Source organism: Lottia gigantea (assembly GCF_000327385.1).
Source record: "Lottia gigantea unplaced genomic scaffold LOTGIsca_12, whole genome shotgun sequence".
NCBI classification, from domain to species: Eukaryota; Metazoa; Mollusca; class Gastropoda; family Lottiidae; genus Lottia; species Lottia gigantea.
The window spans coordinates 2,268,916-2,285,162 of NW_008707225.1; the positions used below are offsets into that span (position 1 = coordinate 2,268,916).

A 16,247-nucleotide genomic window follows, 5' to 3' on the forward strand; every position below is an offset into this window, starting at 1 on the left:
GTAGAGATCGATGCTAAGTTAAAGGCAAAAACTAAATTCATGTATTTACAATCAATAACAGTCCATTAAAAACATTGGAAAACAAATTTGATCACTAATATCATGAAGAACGATTGGTTGGCGTGCCAGCCTCAAAAGTATTGCATAGCAATATAGCATTATATAACAGAACAGGCTAATGAATATGAGGGCAAAATGGGAAGAGTAGTGGACTTCCTTCAAGAGACAAGTCTACATGGTTGTAAATATATTTCAGATACCACCAGATCCTTGGCACGTAGGTAAGTCACCTTATTTTATAAAATCTTTGAGACAACGAACAGTGATTTTTTAAATGGTTGGCAAATAATAAAAGTTATTTTTAACATATAGAAATATTAATTATCGAAAAGATTTTCATAAAATGCAAGAAACTTAGCTTGTGGATGCTTGATATTTGTAAATTGTTTTATCGAACATTGGTTACATTTCAGAATTATCTGGGCTCTGTTTTTCACTGCTGCATCTGCGTCATGTATATTTTATTGTGTGGAGCTAGGACTACGACTTTTAGAGTTCAATGTTCAAACTATATTTAGATTGGAACACAAAGATTCCCTGGCATTCCCTACAATAGTTATTTGCAACCCATGTCCTATAAATGTTACACGAAATAATGATACAGAGACACTTTTCCAATCTGGCATACTCTGGTCATCGAATAAGTGGAACATCCTACGTGAGAATTCTTCTAGATCATTTACCATTGAGGATATAAACAAAATAAAGGATGAAAAGAAAATAGATATGCAGGCTTCTATTCTCCAAGCAAGATGGGACGAGAAATATTTGAATATCTCCGAATCTTTCAAACCTTTCGACTTATTGGATAAAAGTTGTGTATGGTTTAATGGGAAAGACTACCAATCTAAATACGGTGCTTTTATTGGGGAAAATAGTGGATATGATGCTGGATTAGAGGTGATTGCTAACGTTCATCAAAATTTATGTTCCTCTGGATTCGTTCTCGAAGCTGGTCTTGAGGTGGGTAGATATAATCTAATTCTATAAATATTAATCATGATATCTGTATGAATTGGAACCTTGGAGCTTTCTGTTCTTTCTAGGAGAGAAACAAATATAGAGGGAACTGTAAGAGATGTTGCTCAACTATTGAAGGTGTAAAGGGTTATGATATTGTCCATCAAATTTCGGTGCAACGTCACATGCATGTGCCTAATCAGATAACTACCCGCCGTGATCACATGTTTTTGTTATTTTCTCCCTTTTTAACATTAATAAAAAGAATAAAGAAATACAATAGAGATTATTGATTACTGCGCATGGATTTCCGACCTTTCCCTTTAATATTCAAAAAGACAAAGCCCGATTTTGAGATGTATAGGCGATGACATATACAAATCGAGAAGATTTTCATTGAATTTCGTATGCTCTATACCCTGTTGACTTAACTCACTACTGCCTTTATAACTGCCATTGGATCTTATGGTTCCAGATTTATATTCAGCCTGTGGAAGATGATATACCAAGTCTATCACCAGCAGCTATTGTAGCACCTGGTACAGCTACTAATATAGGATTGTCAAAATCAACTGTGAGTTTCAATATTATTACACCTGACAAAACTTGTTAATGAAGTCTCTAATCTCAACGCACATGCGTACGGTACATACCAGTCACTTATAAAATTGGGAAAGTGTTCTTATTGCGCCCGAATAACATATAGTTATGCTGAAAAAAAAATTCATATTAACTCACGCGGAATTGTCATTTTGCATGTATTATTTTCCGAAATTACAAAGGAAGCAGATGTATGATGGAATTTTAGGAAAGGTTAAAGAAAAGCGTCATAATTGAAACAATATTTTTGTCATACCTTTTCTTGATTTCTGTAACACAAAAACAGGAAACTCAACATTATATTACTGTGTTGTATAAACTGAAAAGTGCGGTAATGATTTCGGTTAGTATTGTATAATACTGTACTACATTTAATATCGTGCACGAGCTGATGTCTTTAACATTATATATGTGATTATGTCTTTCAGATGAAGTTTTTAGAATATCCCTATAAGGTTATTGGAGACAGATACTGCACTAGTGTGGCAAATTACAGCAAGAGTAATTGTAATGAAGGTTGTATCTCAAAGAAATTAAGAGAGAGGTGTCCATGTTTACCGACCTTATTTGAAGGTGAACGCGATTTAGTCTGTCTCACAACTTGGCTACGTATGATATATTTTGGAGAAATATTATGAATACTAACATCGAATATTTCTATTGGACTTTTCGTTTATTTTTTTATGATGTTACAAACAAATAACACCTTTTCAATCATGTTTAAGTAATTTCATTCGATCACCGATTATACAACCATATGGAAACTGTACTACATGTATATTACTTACATAATAATTACATAAAAGTACTTTTCAACATACTTTGGTGCTGAATCTTGGTTGTATTCTCATGATAACATGCCTCAAATATAATCGTCATCACAATGTTTAGCTAGTTATGACCTTGCATGCAATAGAAATCTTTCTGGTATCACAAAATTTGTAAATGCAGTTGGTGTATTCTGTATTGTACGTAAGCGAATTCAGTCAATTAGAGTCCTCGATAGAAAGTCTGTAAAGAATAAGCCATAATGTTTACAGAACGTCTGTGGAGGGCTTTGATTGGCTGTATTCGCTAGCGTACAATCTAATCAAATCGCCGGTATACAAGAAAGTGGCTATTGTAGTCAAGGTATAAGTCGATGTTCGTAATAACATGACATTGTGAAGATGAAATAGATGCATACAAGATGCATTCTAATAGTTCCACCCTAAATATTTCGTTGACTGGCAATGTATATTATATCTTTGTATTTAAAAGGTGAGACTGATTTTGGGGAATTTGAGAACTGTACAACAGACAATGTTATGGCCGGTGTAGATTGTTATTCGAACTATTATCGTAAGTTACAAAGTATAAACCAATTGTGTCTTAACAAATAAATCATTTTTGCAGCATCAAATCTACCCTTTTAAGAGAGGCTCGTTTATCTTACCTAATTGACTCGATACTATCACTTTTTCAAACCAGCTTATTTTTCCATTGTCAATGTAGCATGCCAGGTGAATGACAGAAAAGTCTAGTCGTTTTATCCCCACGTGCCAAAGGCTGTGTTCCTTCAAGATCCTTCAGAAAAGTCTTCAACTATCCGGATATCTAAAAACTCAGCTCAAATTGTCCCAAATCCAAACATTGTTACAACTCAAACAATGGGCTGCTGCTATATGGCTATGGGAAACAACGCTGCTGTAATTCACAAAATTTATTCTTGTTTCAGCGTTACTAAAGAGTCAGGCAGATAAGGGTGATATCTGTGATTGTCCAGACACATGTGCGGTATCATCGTATTCAATTGATTTATCATTTGGGTATTTTCCTACCACGAGCGTTAGTCAAAGATTGGTAGACATTGGCTATATTCCTGATGTTCAGTATGCTAGGTATGATTTTATCGGTCCAAAGTTTTAGTTGAATTACTTCGAGTTGGCTTACTAACTATTACATCTGATACCACTCTGTAAATTGGTTATATAGGAGATTAAACAGAATGACAACCCTTTAAAAAATTGTTATTGATCTTCAAAAGGCTGGCCGCTTTGCTAACATTTAAAGCTTCTGAAAGCTAAAATAAAAAATGAAACGCGAATAACAAGGAAAAAGCGTTGGTGGTCATTTTCAAATTCAGTTTGACCTCTGACAGTTCTTTGTGCATGGACTCGGTGTTGAAATTTAACACGTTCCATTGTTTATTGTCTTAATCTTACGTTCCAGGGATAATTTGCTTAAATTCAGAATAAACTTCAAGACTCTGGTTGAAGAAATTATTGAATATGTTCCTGAATACTCAGCAGAAACCATGATAGGTGGGTTTTGTTTACATAATACATGTTAAATGTTGAAATAAAACCCAAAATCCTCGGCATATTTGACCAACGTAAATGTTACAATTTTGACGAACTTGATGAAAGAGAAAAAAATGATACTTTTTATATCTAATTTCAGGAACTATTGGAGGCCATCTTGGATTATTTGTAGGAGCTAGTATATTGACTATTTTTGAAATAGTAGAATTATTTGTATTGTTGGTCGGGACAAGAGTATTCAAATTATTCAACAGACCATCCAATATAAGTAAATTATCTTAAGGTTGAGGCCTATTCAGCCTTTGCTTTAAGGACATGATATATTTTAATTTTGCCAGAGTTCCAGGAATAGAGTTCATTTGCACTAGTTGTATTTTCTTGAATACATTAGATTATTATAGTTTGTTTAAGTTTTGTTTTTTTTTTAAATAAGAGAATGAAAATATGCTTAACCAGTTTTCTCTTATAAAGTAGGACTGATTGGGTTTCCAAAACACCCCCTTTCATATCAATCCTACTGTCATAACAAAACTTCGGATACAAGCTGAGATTCAATAAAAGTAATAGTGACTGCGATTACTTCCAAGTTTCAGCAATTGTTCAGATTCTTATGTATTTCGCTAGATGCGAACAGTGGTGAATCCACTATATTTTAGATGTCAGTTTGTCAGTCACTTTGTAGACTAGAGTCGCCTCAATTTGATAGAGAGACTGTAATATATTCAAATATATGCATGAATAGTTCTATGTGCGAAATGGGAAGGGTCCATAGGGCAATAAACCGGAAAATCTATAAGACAGTAATCGTCACATACATGTACTCGAATCAAATTGTTAATAAATAACTCATAATGTTACCGTAACTCAGCCAATTTTGACCCTAGAGGTATGATTTTTATATCAAATGAAAATAAAATATGTCGTGCGTCTATTTCAGTCAAAAACTAAATGTTTTCAAACTTCCGAGAAAATTGAAAAAGTTCCACCCTTATTCATTCTTAACTTTTATATGATAGTATTGCTGATTTAATAAACCTAGGACCAAACTTTATATTATCATCGTAGCTTGACGAAATATTTGGAATTATGAGTTGAAGATGGGGGTGTGGCAATTTGCACTGAATATTCACACCCATCTGAAGATATTCTGTCCCAAATTTCTATTTTCCTACTTTGAATATTCTGCCTGCTACAGTACTTTTATTTCGGACATTTTCCTAAAACAAAATATACGCCATTTTCCTTTAGAAAATAAGAGTGAAATTATGCCTATACGGTTCTAGAGAGTCTCGCTGCACAGGTTGGTGTTAAGAACAAAACGTTGAAAGGCTGCCGTTAGAAAACTATCAGAGATTCGAAGTTTTTCTGTTGCAAATTTCAAGTTGCTACCTTGCAAACTCTCATGCATGCTACAGCACTTTTAGTCCCAGACCACCTTCTTGAATCTCGTTCTCGACTAAATAAGTTGAATTTTAATAAAAGTTGTATATTTCAACTAAGCCTTCAAAAAACATTTAAAGGTTAGAAATGAATTTAAATTCAAAAGTTAGAAAGTTGATCTTTGGAACAAAACAACTTCAAACGGTTGTGCACCTGCAGTACAAATTTCAACTTTGCATCTCTGATAGTTTTGGAACTACGGCGTTTTACAAGCCATTTGATAATGTTGATATCTAATGATAAATTTAGTTGGAGAGATGTATTGTTCTTGATATTGAAAATATTATTTGAGACATTACAGCCTGATGTTGCCAATTAATAGTATTCATACATAAAGAGTTATATACTGTCTATTAGAACTTTTTATCACTACCTAATTATCCATGAAATAATGAATCCAGATGATACCTTCTTACATTGTATATAAAAGTTACGAGCACTTCTACACTTCATACAATCCTATCAAGTTATTCAATAGAGAATCATCTCAAATAGAAGTCATGGCACCTTTAATGTTATTGATGATTGTTGGTTTGGCTTCAGTTTATGGAGTTCAGAGTGAGAATTATTTGAGTAAAGAAGCCAGTATTTTTACGATGTTACTTCAACCCAGAGTTTCTGATGATAAGGCTTGTACAGATTGTTTGAAATTTCTCGGTGATATCAACACTGTTATTGCCAGTCAACCTTTCGCTGCTCAGATAGCTTCCAAGGTAGATATGGGCTGTGCTTTGGTTGGTTCTGCTGAAGCTCAATGTAAACAAATGGTAACAGCCTTGATCCATTCAGCTTTAACTTTTGTATCCAACTTTAACAATCCACAAATAACCTGTGATATGCTAGCTTTATGTATACCAACTCCTCCATCTAAACAACTTTAAAATGGTAGAAGCTGAACTGTAGAAACTAGAGAGCTGAACGTTGTGAACCAGAAAATGTTAAACGTTTTTTAATCATTATATAATTGTATATTTGAAATAAAACATGTTATGAAGTGAATAATAATTTTGTTCTATTTGGTATGTTTTAAAGAATATACGAGATCTTTACTAAATCAACCGGCATATGATAAATTTTGGTGTATTCCAACATATATCAGTAATTCTTATTCCGCTCTTTATTCGTTTCACCCCGTCCACTTTTGCTCTTTTCAATTTTTTATTTCGCCCTCTTACCATATCATCCCTTTTGTCTTCGTTCATTTCCAATATCGCCCCAACCCATTCGCCCCTTTTTAAAAATTAGGCCACATGACACATGAGAATTTATTGTTTCTCTGATGTCAAATTATGAACGAGGATTCCCATTGTCAATGGTATCATCTATGGCGTGTGTGAGGGTGTATGGAAGGGAGAGGAGGTTGTCATATTGTTTTGTGAATGAGACGATAAAACTCGTAATTTAATTGTACCTTTGTAAACTTATCCATTGAAATTACAATTTTTGAATACGTCAAAACAAACACCCTACCAAATCAAACACAGATATATGCTGACAATGTCTCCACTTGATGGGATGATGACCTTACCTTTTCCACTGTAAAGAAAAGAAGTTGGTCGCGGATTTCAAGCATGGCACAAAAGGCCAAGACGATGACCCGCGCCCAGGTATTAGCCACTAGCCACTATTTCGGTAAACATTACTTAAATGCATGTGACATAATGATGACTGATTGACCATTCCTAATATTGCCTATGTTGTGCTTCAGCAAATGGTAACTGCTTGCCTTCCTTGGAGAAGTTTTTTTTCCACTGTATTGACCGCCGTGTGGTCTCTAGTACATTTTTGAACGGTAGCCTGTCAAAGTTTTGGTCTTAACCCCAACCAGTGCAACGAGACTGTATAGAACCGTACACGCAGGTGACCGACAAACACCCCCATATTCAATGACCATAACTGTTAATTTGGATCCCAGTGGTATAAGTTTTGTATCAAATGAAAATTTAACGTGTCATGAGTCTATATCAGTTAAAGACAGAAATTCGGATTTTTTTTTAAAAATCGACTTTGACCATTCACCCCTTTTTATAAGAGGAAAATCCCTTCAAAGCAGTTTTAGCAAAGTAGGATTGTGAAATTTGTAATTAAGCAACTCCAGATGGTTGTGCACCTGAAATCCAAATTTCAACTTCATAACACTGATAGTTTTCGAAAGGCAGTCTGTTAAAGTTTTGATCTTAACCCCTGTGAGGCTTAAACAAAACACACCTAGCTTAAATTGGTCATAACTCTTCCAATTGAGACCCCAGGGGGATATTTTCTGTACCAAATAAAAGTTAACTTGTCCTACGTATGTAAATAAACCAAGTACCAACTAACCGTAAAACGAAACCCTAAATCCAAAACTACATTTTGGCGAAACATGGTAGCAGCTAATGAAATAGGAACGCGCCACGAATAGAAGTAGCGACTATCAATCCAAAACAGAGTTTGCAAGATAGAATTTAGAAAAATTGGAACCAGGATTTTGTTGATTTAAAGAAGAAGTATGCAAAATTTTTCGGATGGAGCATCCACCTAGTTCTACCACTTTGTTGTATTGTTCTTAATATTGAAAATATTATTTGAGACATTACAGCCTGATGTTGCCACTTAATAGTATTCATACATAAAGAGTTATATACTGTCTATTAGAACTTTTTATCACTACTTAATTATCCATGAAATAATGAATCCAGATGATACCTTCTTACACTTCATACAATCCTATCAAGTTGAGAATAGAGAATAGAGAATCATCTCAAATAGAAGACATGGCACCTTTAATGTTATTGATGATTGTTGGTTTGTCTTCAGTTTATGGAGTTCAGAGTGAGAATTATTTGATTAAAAAAGCCAGTATTTATACGATGTTACTTCAACCCAGAGTTTCTGATGATAAAGCTTGTACAGATTGTTTGAAATTTCTCGGTGATATCAACACTGTTATTGCCAGTCAACCTTTCGCTGCTCAAATGGCTTCCAAGGTAGATATTGGCTGTGCTTTGGTTGGTTCTACTGAAGCACAATGTAAACGAATGGTAACAGCATTGATCCATTCAGCTTTAACTTTTGTATCCAACTTTAACAATCCACAAATAACCTGTGATATGCTAGCTTTATGTATACCAACTCCTCCATCTAAACAACTTTAAAATGGTAGAAGCTGAACTGTAGCAACTAGAGAGATGAACGTTGTGAACCAGGATAGATAGAAGATGATAACCTATTTATAATTATTATATATTGTTGTATATTTGAAATAAAAAAATTTGTAGTATAGATAAGATTTTTTTTATTGCCTTTTTTGAGGAGGATGCATGTATTTCACCACCGCAATGCCATATTATCAGTCTTTGCAGTTCTATAATGTTGAACCTTGTACCCATGTAAGAAGAATTATGACCAAGGGGAGCGATCTTGGGGGTGACGGCGGGGTGGGGGTGCATCATATATATTGTTCCCCTCCAAAAAAATTAATTAATGAAAATTCAATTCATTCAAACAATTCACCACGACTTCATATTCACTTCATTCATTCAATTGACCATTATAGTTTGTAAATATAAAGTGGTAAATAAATATAATCGATCATCGTGATATACATGGATAAGGAAATAGGCTGATGATAATCCCTGTCATTATCTAGATCGATATATTGCACATATGAAGGGGACAAGTGTTTACAGTTGGCCTATTCATGTTTCCCAAATAGTTTGTCTCTTGTGCAGAGTCAGGGAAGAATAACAAATGCTTATTTCCTTATAACTGTCGTTTCAATCTTCAAAAAACAGTTCTCTTGTTCTACAAACTGACTTAAAACTTATATCTGCGATACCCCCCCCACCTTTCAACCAGTTCCCTTAAAAGATGTTCCCTAAAAAGATTATCGCGAATGATCGCCGAGTCACGACTTTTTTATGGACACATTCAAAACTGTCTGTTTGTAAGCGCGTTCGGAACGCAATGGAATCGAGAAGGACGCCAAAAAATTGTCGTTAGATCTCCATGATCTCAAAAAGTGTAGTTTATACGTGACAAAACGCTATGTTTTGCAGCATGCGATTTCTTAGCATCCTCAGGGAGTTCATTGTGCGTTTATGGGGTTCTTTATCGCACTCTTTACAAGGCTTTCCTGTACTATCTACTATAAAACCTGTCAGTAATATTTGTCGAATCAAACCCAAATTCAAACTTGTCTAATACAAAAACTATGGCCTTTATCAAGTCAATCCGGACGGACTGATAGGTTCGGTGGAAATAAACGTCCTCATTAGAACGTGGGCGTAAAATAATCTGACAACTGTATTTAGTGTTGTTACTTCGTCATTGTTTGTTTAATCGTACCCAAATTTGTACCTGATCTTGTTGATTTAAACCTTAACACACAAAAATTCTGACAAAACTTACGACCTATCGCATTCACATGGTAAGTTTAAAATATTTGTCAATTTGTACCCAAATTCGAACTCCGAAACTTCATCTGATTACATTTAGGAACAGACTAAAAATCATTTCTGCCCCCAAATCTATTCTTTATCACCTAAATAAACCAACTTTTACAAGCAACTTGATAATGTTGGCTAGTAATAATAAATCCACCTGCTACAACTACTTTGCTGTTTGTTCTTGATCTTCAAAATGTTGCCACATAATGATATTCATACATAAAGAGTTATATACTGTCTATTAGAACTTTTTATCACTACCTAATTATCCATGAAATAATGTATCCAGATGATACCTTCTTACATTGTATATAAAAGTTAGGAGCACTTCTACACTTCATACAATCCTATCAAGTTATTCAATAGAGAATCATCTCAAATAGAAGTCATGGCACCTTTAATGTTATTGATGATTGTTGGTTTGTCTTCAGTTTATGGAGTTCAGAGTGAGAATTATTTGAGTAAAGAAGCCAGTATTTTTACGATGTTACTTCAACCCAGAGTTTCTAATGATAAGGCCTGTACAGATTGTTTGAAATTTCTCGGTGATATCAACACTGTTATTGCCAGTCAACCTTTCGCTGCTCAAATGGCTTCCAAGGTAGATATGGGCTGTGCTTTGGTTGGTTCTACTGAAGCACAATGTAAACAAATGGTAACAGCCTTGATCCATTCAGCTTTAACTTTTGTATCCAACTTTAACAATCCACAAATAACCTGTGATATGCTAGCTTTATGTATACCAACTCCTCCATCTAAACAACTTTAGAAGCTGAACTGTAGAAACTAGAAAGTTGAAAGGATAGATAGAAGATGATAACCTATTTATAATTATTATATATTGTTGTACATTTGAAATAAAAAATTATGTATTGTAGATAATTTTCTTTTTTTGCCCATGTTAAGGAGGATGCATGTATTTCACCACCGCAATGTCATATTATTAGTCTTTGCAATTCTATAATAGTTAAACCATTTCCTTTATGTCATAATGACATAGTGATGAAGATTTATTCTCGTTATTCAACTCAAAAGACACGGTGCACTTTGTTGTAAAAAGAAAATTGATACTTTAAAATAATATGGTTGAAATGTTGATTTGGCGAACATAATTTAATACTCTAACTTTGTCATCGAGATGTAAATTGAATTGAATCAAACATTCGCCATTCTCTATTATCTCTATACAGAATATATAGGCCACTCTATTATACAGTAGTTGGGATTTGATAAAACGTATCGTTACCTCTGCATGTAAATCATGTCAGTGTCACATGGAATCGTGGTATGTATACACAGACAATTCATATATTTTTGTATATAAAACTTAGTGTACGCCATAATTATCTTGTGCTCTGTGGACTACAGACTCTGTTTATACGTTGGGTACATTTGTGCTGGCCATGTTTGACAGTTTCGAACACGTCAGAATAGTTTACGTAATTGAATACATTATTGATTCTTGTGTACTATCAATCGTATCACCATGCAAAGTCAACTTCTATAACGTCTGTTTGACTACAATGTTTGAGTAGTGTGAACGCATCCCATTGATATCATAATTAGGTACATGAAGCCATTATGCCAATATCAGAGCCCATGTAAGAAGAATTATGACTATTTGTATAATAATATTATAACCACTTTTCAATATGAAATACTTAGTCACTTGTTTCGCCAATATGTTGTTTGGATTTCTGGTTTCGTTTAGCGGTTTGGATCTTGGTTTAATTATTTACATTTCATGTAGCATTCTGTTTGTTGTTTAATAGGAGAAGAGGGGTGATACACCTATTTATAATTCTACAATATTAGACAGTGTTGATTTCAATCGTCACCGAGCCAGTTTTAACCCACCAATAACACCGGATAATTTAGGAGAGGAATTTGTGATGCGACCTTTATGTCTTGAAGATTTTGAAAGAGGTAAGGCAAGTCATGTGATCGTAACTGTGTCTTGTTGACCCCAGTCAAATATTCTTCGGGGTTTTTTTTATATTAGCTTGTCTATTTGCAAAACTGTAACATTTTAAAGCATTGTGTGTTCAAAAGTTTAATATAAAGTGTCACTGTTTAAGGTTATATGGAGCTTCTTGATGAACATGTTCCAAATGGATTGATAAATAAAGAAGAATTTACAGGTAAACATTTCATGAATTCTCCATTAAATTTTGTCGAATGTTTCATGGGAATATTGGGAACGGGAATTCAGATATATTTCTATGGCTTCATGGAAATAGAAATGTTTGGTATTTCTACAGTTTAAACATATTTACTTCCCTTCTAAAGATTGGTCTAAAATTATAATATAAGTATAATGATTTTGGATAGAAAATTACGTACTGCGTGGAATATTTGAAAAAGATCTGTTAGTTGTAACGATGTTAACAAAATCGCGTTCGGCCATCCATTCATTTTCGTAATGAATTATCAACTACAGAGTATTGTCGAGAGCCTTATTTGCCTACATGTTGATGGAAGTATGATTTTGGGGGGATTTTCAGCCCGAACAGTGGGTCATTTTAACGTGAACTTACTTGGAGGGAAGTGTGTTTATTTCAAATGCACAAGTATATTATTTGTTCTCTTTCAGAACGGTTTACCAAATGGTGCAGAAAAGTAGGACGTAATACTCCATTCATTTCTTTTTTATTTTAGAACGGTTCAATAAAATGAAAAAAGCTGGTGATATTCATTTAATAACAGTCATAGAGGATGTAACAACGAATAAAACTATAGCCAGTGCAACATTAGTTAATGAACTGAAATTCCTAATGAAGGCTACATCGGTATAAGATTTTAATTTTTCTGAACAACCTCAAAAGGCTTCATCCATAATATTCCCATCACATACACGATTTATCTTACGATCTTACGAACCACTAACTCTTAGTTAACCCCCACGCATTCGTAAATAACTCACTGGTATCCGTAAATAATTCATAACAACTCGCAGCAAGTTGCAAAACTGTTACGTATCTCACAATTAATATTTTCCGTAACTAACTAACCGTAATTATTGCAAACCGCCTATAAACCACTCGCAACAGCACGTAACCTCCGTAAATTTCTCGCAAGATTTTATGAGTTACGAGTACTGTATTAATAGTTATATATTTTCTAATGCATAGTTTTCTGTTTGGGGGAAATGTATAAAAGTCTATAAAAGATAAATAATCGTAACTTATTCGTAACTAAATCGTAGATATTTGTAACAACTATACAACTTGTGAAATGTCCATATGTTGCTCGTAGTACAATATGTGTTATTTTCTTTTTGCCAATAAATTTGTTTTAATTTCAGAGAGGAAGGATAGAAGATGTGGTCGTTAGTAAACCTTACAGAGGAAAACAATTTGGTAAAATGTAAATAGTGTCATTATCATTGTAAATTGATGAAATTCTTAATCATATTGGGCACGGTTGTTTTGGTCACACGGAAAATTTACATTGTAAATAGGTTAGAGAAATTTGCACACATGTATGAATAATCAATAATCAAGGTAACTTGGTCACAGTAATTTAATTAAAGCAATGTTGTGTTATTATACTAGTTTACCTTGTGACCAGTTTACCTTGTGACCATTTCAGCATGATTGCTTTATTTTATGACACAATTTTCTGTGTAAAGTGTTACTGCGCATATAGTGAGCCTGTGACCAATTTTCCGTATGACCCAAATCACTCACATGACCAAATACCTCACATTACCAAATCATTAACATGACCAAATCACTCATGACTAAATCACTCACATGACCAAATCACTCATATTCTATCATGTTACCATTTAATTTTATACTTCATTCCTTTTAAGAAGATGATGTACAGACCAATTTCCAAAACAGCTGCTTGTGAATGCTGTCCTTAATCCAAACCTCTTGTTTTCTAGTACACATTTATTTCAGATTACTGGAAACATTGACATTGTTAGCCGAGAAACTTGGATGTTACGAATCATCATTAGAATGTGAACAGAAAAACATAACATATTATTCCAAATTTGGTTACCAAGTTGAACCAAACGATCAATATATGACATTAAGATTTAAATAAATAACTGTTGAATTCAATTGTTTTGATAACTGTAATGTATATAAAAATCTTAATGACTTCATACCTATATAATAAAAATAACAAACTTGATTGATTGTATGAAGTGTAGAAGTGCTCCTAACTTTTATATACAATATAAGAAGGTATCATCTGGATTCATTATTTCATGGATAATTAAGTAGTGATAAAAAGTTCTAATAGACAGTATATAACTCTTTATGTATGAATACTATTAAGTGGCGACATCAGGCCATATCAATGCTATAATGTGTCAAATAATATTTTGAATATCAAGAACAATACAAAGTGGGTGCTCTATCCAAATTCATCATCAATGGACTACATATAAAATGACTCGTAAAACGTTGCCTTGAAAACGCGAAAAAGGACAGATTTTTGGACAGGCATGATTGTTTTTTTTCCCTTAATTTATAGAATAATCGGTTCCTGAAGTCCTATTTGGGTTGACTTATATTTCGTCGCTTTTGCTCGACCGTCAACTAAAAAGCGGTGTGAACACAGTTTTTGCCAGAATTTTTGTAGAAGTTGACGCATACATGTCTATACACAGGATCGCAGACTGTTTTAATTTAGGTATGATTTGACAAATATTGACAATTACCGCCCTTGATATATTGACCAAACGTTTAAGTTGGCTTACGAACTTGATAAAGGCAATAGTTTACAATTGTATACAATTTGGTTTGTATAGATTTTTATCAAGAAGACGTTGTACAACCTTCACGGGGTGAGTTACGACCCTTGAAATGCTGAGACGAGATCTTGTGAGGCTGCAGTTTTTGTCACTTTTAAAGAATTTGATGTGTAGGATTATATAAATAAGATCTGAGCATGATTTGATAAATATCAACGTTACTCCACGTAATACACTTTAAATACATTAAAAAGTTATTTGAGAATTCGATGGAAGCTATATTTGTTGATTTTTTTTTCTTTTATCAATTTTTATGTTTAGCTTTATATTCAGATGTTAAGTGATGAGTTAGCACCCAAATCAAGTACTTACGAAGTTACAGTTCTTGAAATGCTGAAAATGTGGGAGTATTAACAACCGCTTGTTACATATCAGTATGTTAATTAATCAAAGATCAGAACTAATATAAGGGTTTAGGATTTTTTACCACTGGTAAAATAAAAACTAAATAAATGTACCAATTTAACCCAATGATGGTGGTGGACAATACAATTATGACTTATATATACATACCACAAACCCATGTGGCACTAAAATGTTTTACATGGCAACAAGAAGATGTAATCTTTGATCGCATGCAAAAATTCAAATCTTCATGTCACCATTATAGAATTGCAATAGGAGAAAATTTATTTGACATTGCGTTGTTGTGATAAATACATTCATCTCAACATGGGAAATAAAAGGAAATTATCTACACTATATAACATAAATTTTTATTTTCAATATAGATCTTTCAATAAAGAATGATTGAAAACCTTTTTTCATCTTCTATCTATCCTGGTTCACAACGTTCAGCTCTCTAGTTGCTACAGTTCAGCTTCTACCATTTTAAAGTTGTTTAGATGGAGGAGTTGGCATACATAAAGCTAGCATATCACAGGTTATTTGTGGATTGTTTAAGTTGGATACAAATGTTAAAGCTGAATGGATCAATGCAGTTACCATTTGTTTACACTGTGCTTCAGTAGAACCAACCAAAGCACAGCCCATATCTACCTTGGAAGCTATTTGAGCAGCGAAAGGTTGACTGGCAATAACAGTGTTGATATCACCGAGAAATTTCAAACAATCTGTACAAGCTTTATCATCAAAAACTCTGGGTTGAAGTAACATCGTAAAAATACTGGCTTCTTTACTCAAATAATTCTCACTCTGAACTCCATAAACTGAAGCCAAACCAACAATCATCAATAACATTAAAGGTGCCATGTCTTCTATTTGAGTAGATTCTCTATTCTCTATTCTCAACTTGATAGGATTGTATGGAGTGTAGAAGTGCTCCTAACTTTTATATACAATGTAAGAAGGTATCATCTGGATTCATTATTTCATGGATAATTAGGTAGTGATAAAAAGTTCTAATAGACAGTATATAACTCTTTATGTATGAATACTATTAAGTGGCGACATCCGGCCAAATCAATGCTAAAATATTTCAAATAATATTTTGAATATCAAGAACAAGACATCAAAGTGGTAGAACCAGGTGCATCTTCTATCTCAATTTTATAATCAATTGGCTTGTAAAATGTTGGTTTATGAAGGCGATACAGAATAGAATTTGGGGAAGAAATGATTTTTAGTCTGTTCCTGGATGCAATCAGTTGCTTCTATTTAGTTACAGAGCTTTATATACTAAAAATACGTTAGTTTTGTCTTGTAAACGCGATAGAGGTCACATTT

At 33.6% G+C, this 16,247-nt stretch overlaps 6 protein-coding genes across 6 annotated transcripts; 5 read left to right on the forward strand and 1 right to left on the reverse strand.

Moving 5' to 3' along the window:
* Positions 1 to 195: 195 nt before the first annotated feature.
* Positions 196 to 4,205, forward strand: LOTGIDRAFT_156898 (hypothetical protein; the record flags this gene model as incomplete). Its single annotated transcript, XM_009048164.1, has 8 exons — positions 196 to 281; positions 474 to 1,023; positions 1,496 to 1,594; positions 2,049 to 2,193; positions 2,881 to 2,961; positions 3,338 to 3,500; positions 3,832 to 3,923; positions 4,063 to 4,205. 8 exons carry the CDS (start codon positions 196 to 198, stop codon positions 4,203 to 4,205), a joined length of 1,359 nt encoding a protein of 452 aa, XP_009046412.1.
* A 1,621-nt stretch (positions 4,206 to 5,826) lies between these two features.
* On the forward strand, positions 5,827 to 6,360 carry LOTGIDRAFT_230423 (hypothetical protein). The gene has a single exon (XM_009048165.1). It carries the CDS (start codon positions 5,864 to 5,866, stop codon positions 6,242 to 6,244), a length of 381 nt encoding a protein of 126 aa, XP_009046413.1. The 5' UTR covers positions 5,827 to 5,863; the 3' UTR covers positions 6,245 to 6,360.
* A 1,756-nt stretch (positions 6,361 to 8,116) lies between these two features.
* LOTGIDRAFT_156900 (hypothetical protein) lies at positions 8,117 to 8,497 on the forward strand (the record flags this gene model as incomplete). The annotated part of the gene is made up of 1 exon (XM_009048166.1): positions 8,117 to 8,497. One exon carries the CDS (start codon positions 8,117 to 8,119, stop codon positions 8,495 to 8,497), a length of 381 nt encoding a protein of 126 aa, XP_009046414.1.
* Positions 8,498 to 10,146: 1,649 nt separating this feature from the next.
* LOTGIDRAFT_230424 (hypothetical protein) lies at positions 10,147 to 10,666 on the forward strand. The gene has a single exon (XM_009048167.1). The coding sequence runs from the start codon at positions 10,179 to 10,181 to the stop codon at positions 10,557 to 10,559; it is 381 nt and encodes a 126-aa protein (XP_009046415.1). The 5' UTR covers positions 10,147 to 10,178; the 3' UTR covers positions 10,560 to 10,666.
* A 304-nt stretch (positions 10,667 to 10,970) lies between these two features.
* Positions 10,971 to 13,935, forward strand: LOTGIDRAFT_212480 (hypothetical protein). Its single transcript, XM_009048168.1, has 6 exons — positions 10,971 to 11,075; positions 11,563 to 11,716; positions 11,869 to 11,931; positions 12,449 to 12,579; positions 13,095 to 13,156; positions 13,699 to 13,935. Exons 1-6 carry the CDS (start codon positions 11,052 to 11,054, stop codon positions 13,844 to 13,846), a joined length of 582 nt encoding a protein of 193 aa, XP_009046416.1. The 5' UTR covers positions 10,971 to 11,051; the 3' UTR covers positions 13,847 to 13,935.
* Positions 13,936 to 15,257: 1,322 nt separating this feature from the next.
* On the reverse strand, positions 15,258 to 15,810 carry LOTGIDRAFT_230426 (hypothetical protein). Its single transcript, XM_009048169.1, has one exon. It carries the CDS (start codon positions 15,771 to 15,773, stop codon positions 15,393 to 15,395), a length of 381 nt encoding a protein of 126 aa, XP_009046417.1. The 5' UTR covers positions 15,774 to 15,810; the 3' UTR covers positions 15,258 to 15,392.
* Between the last annotated feature and the right edge of the window lie 437 nt (positions 15,811 to 16,247).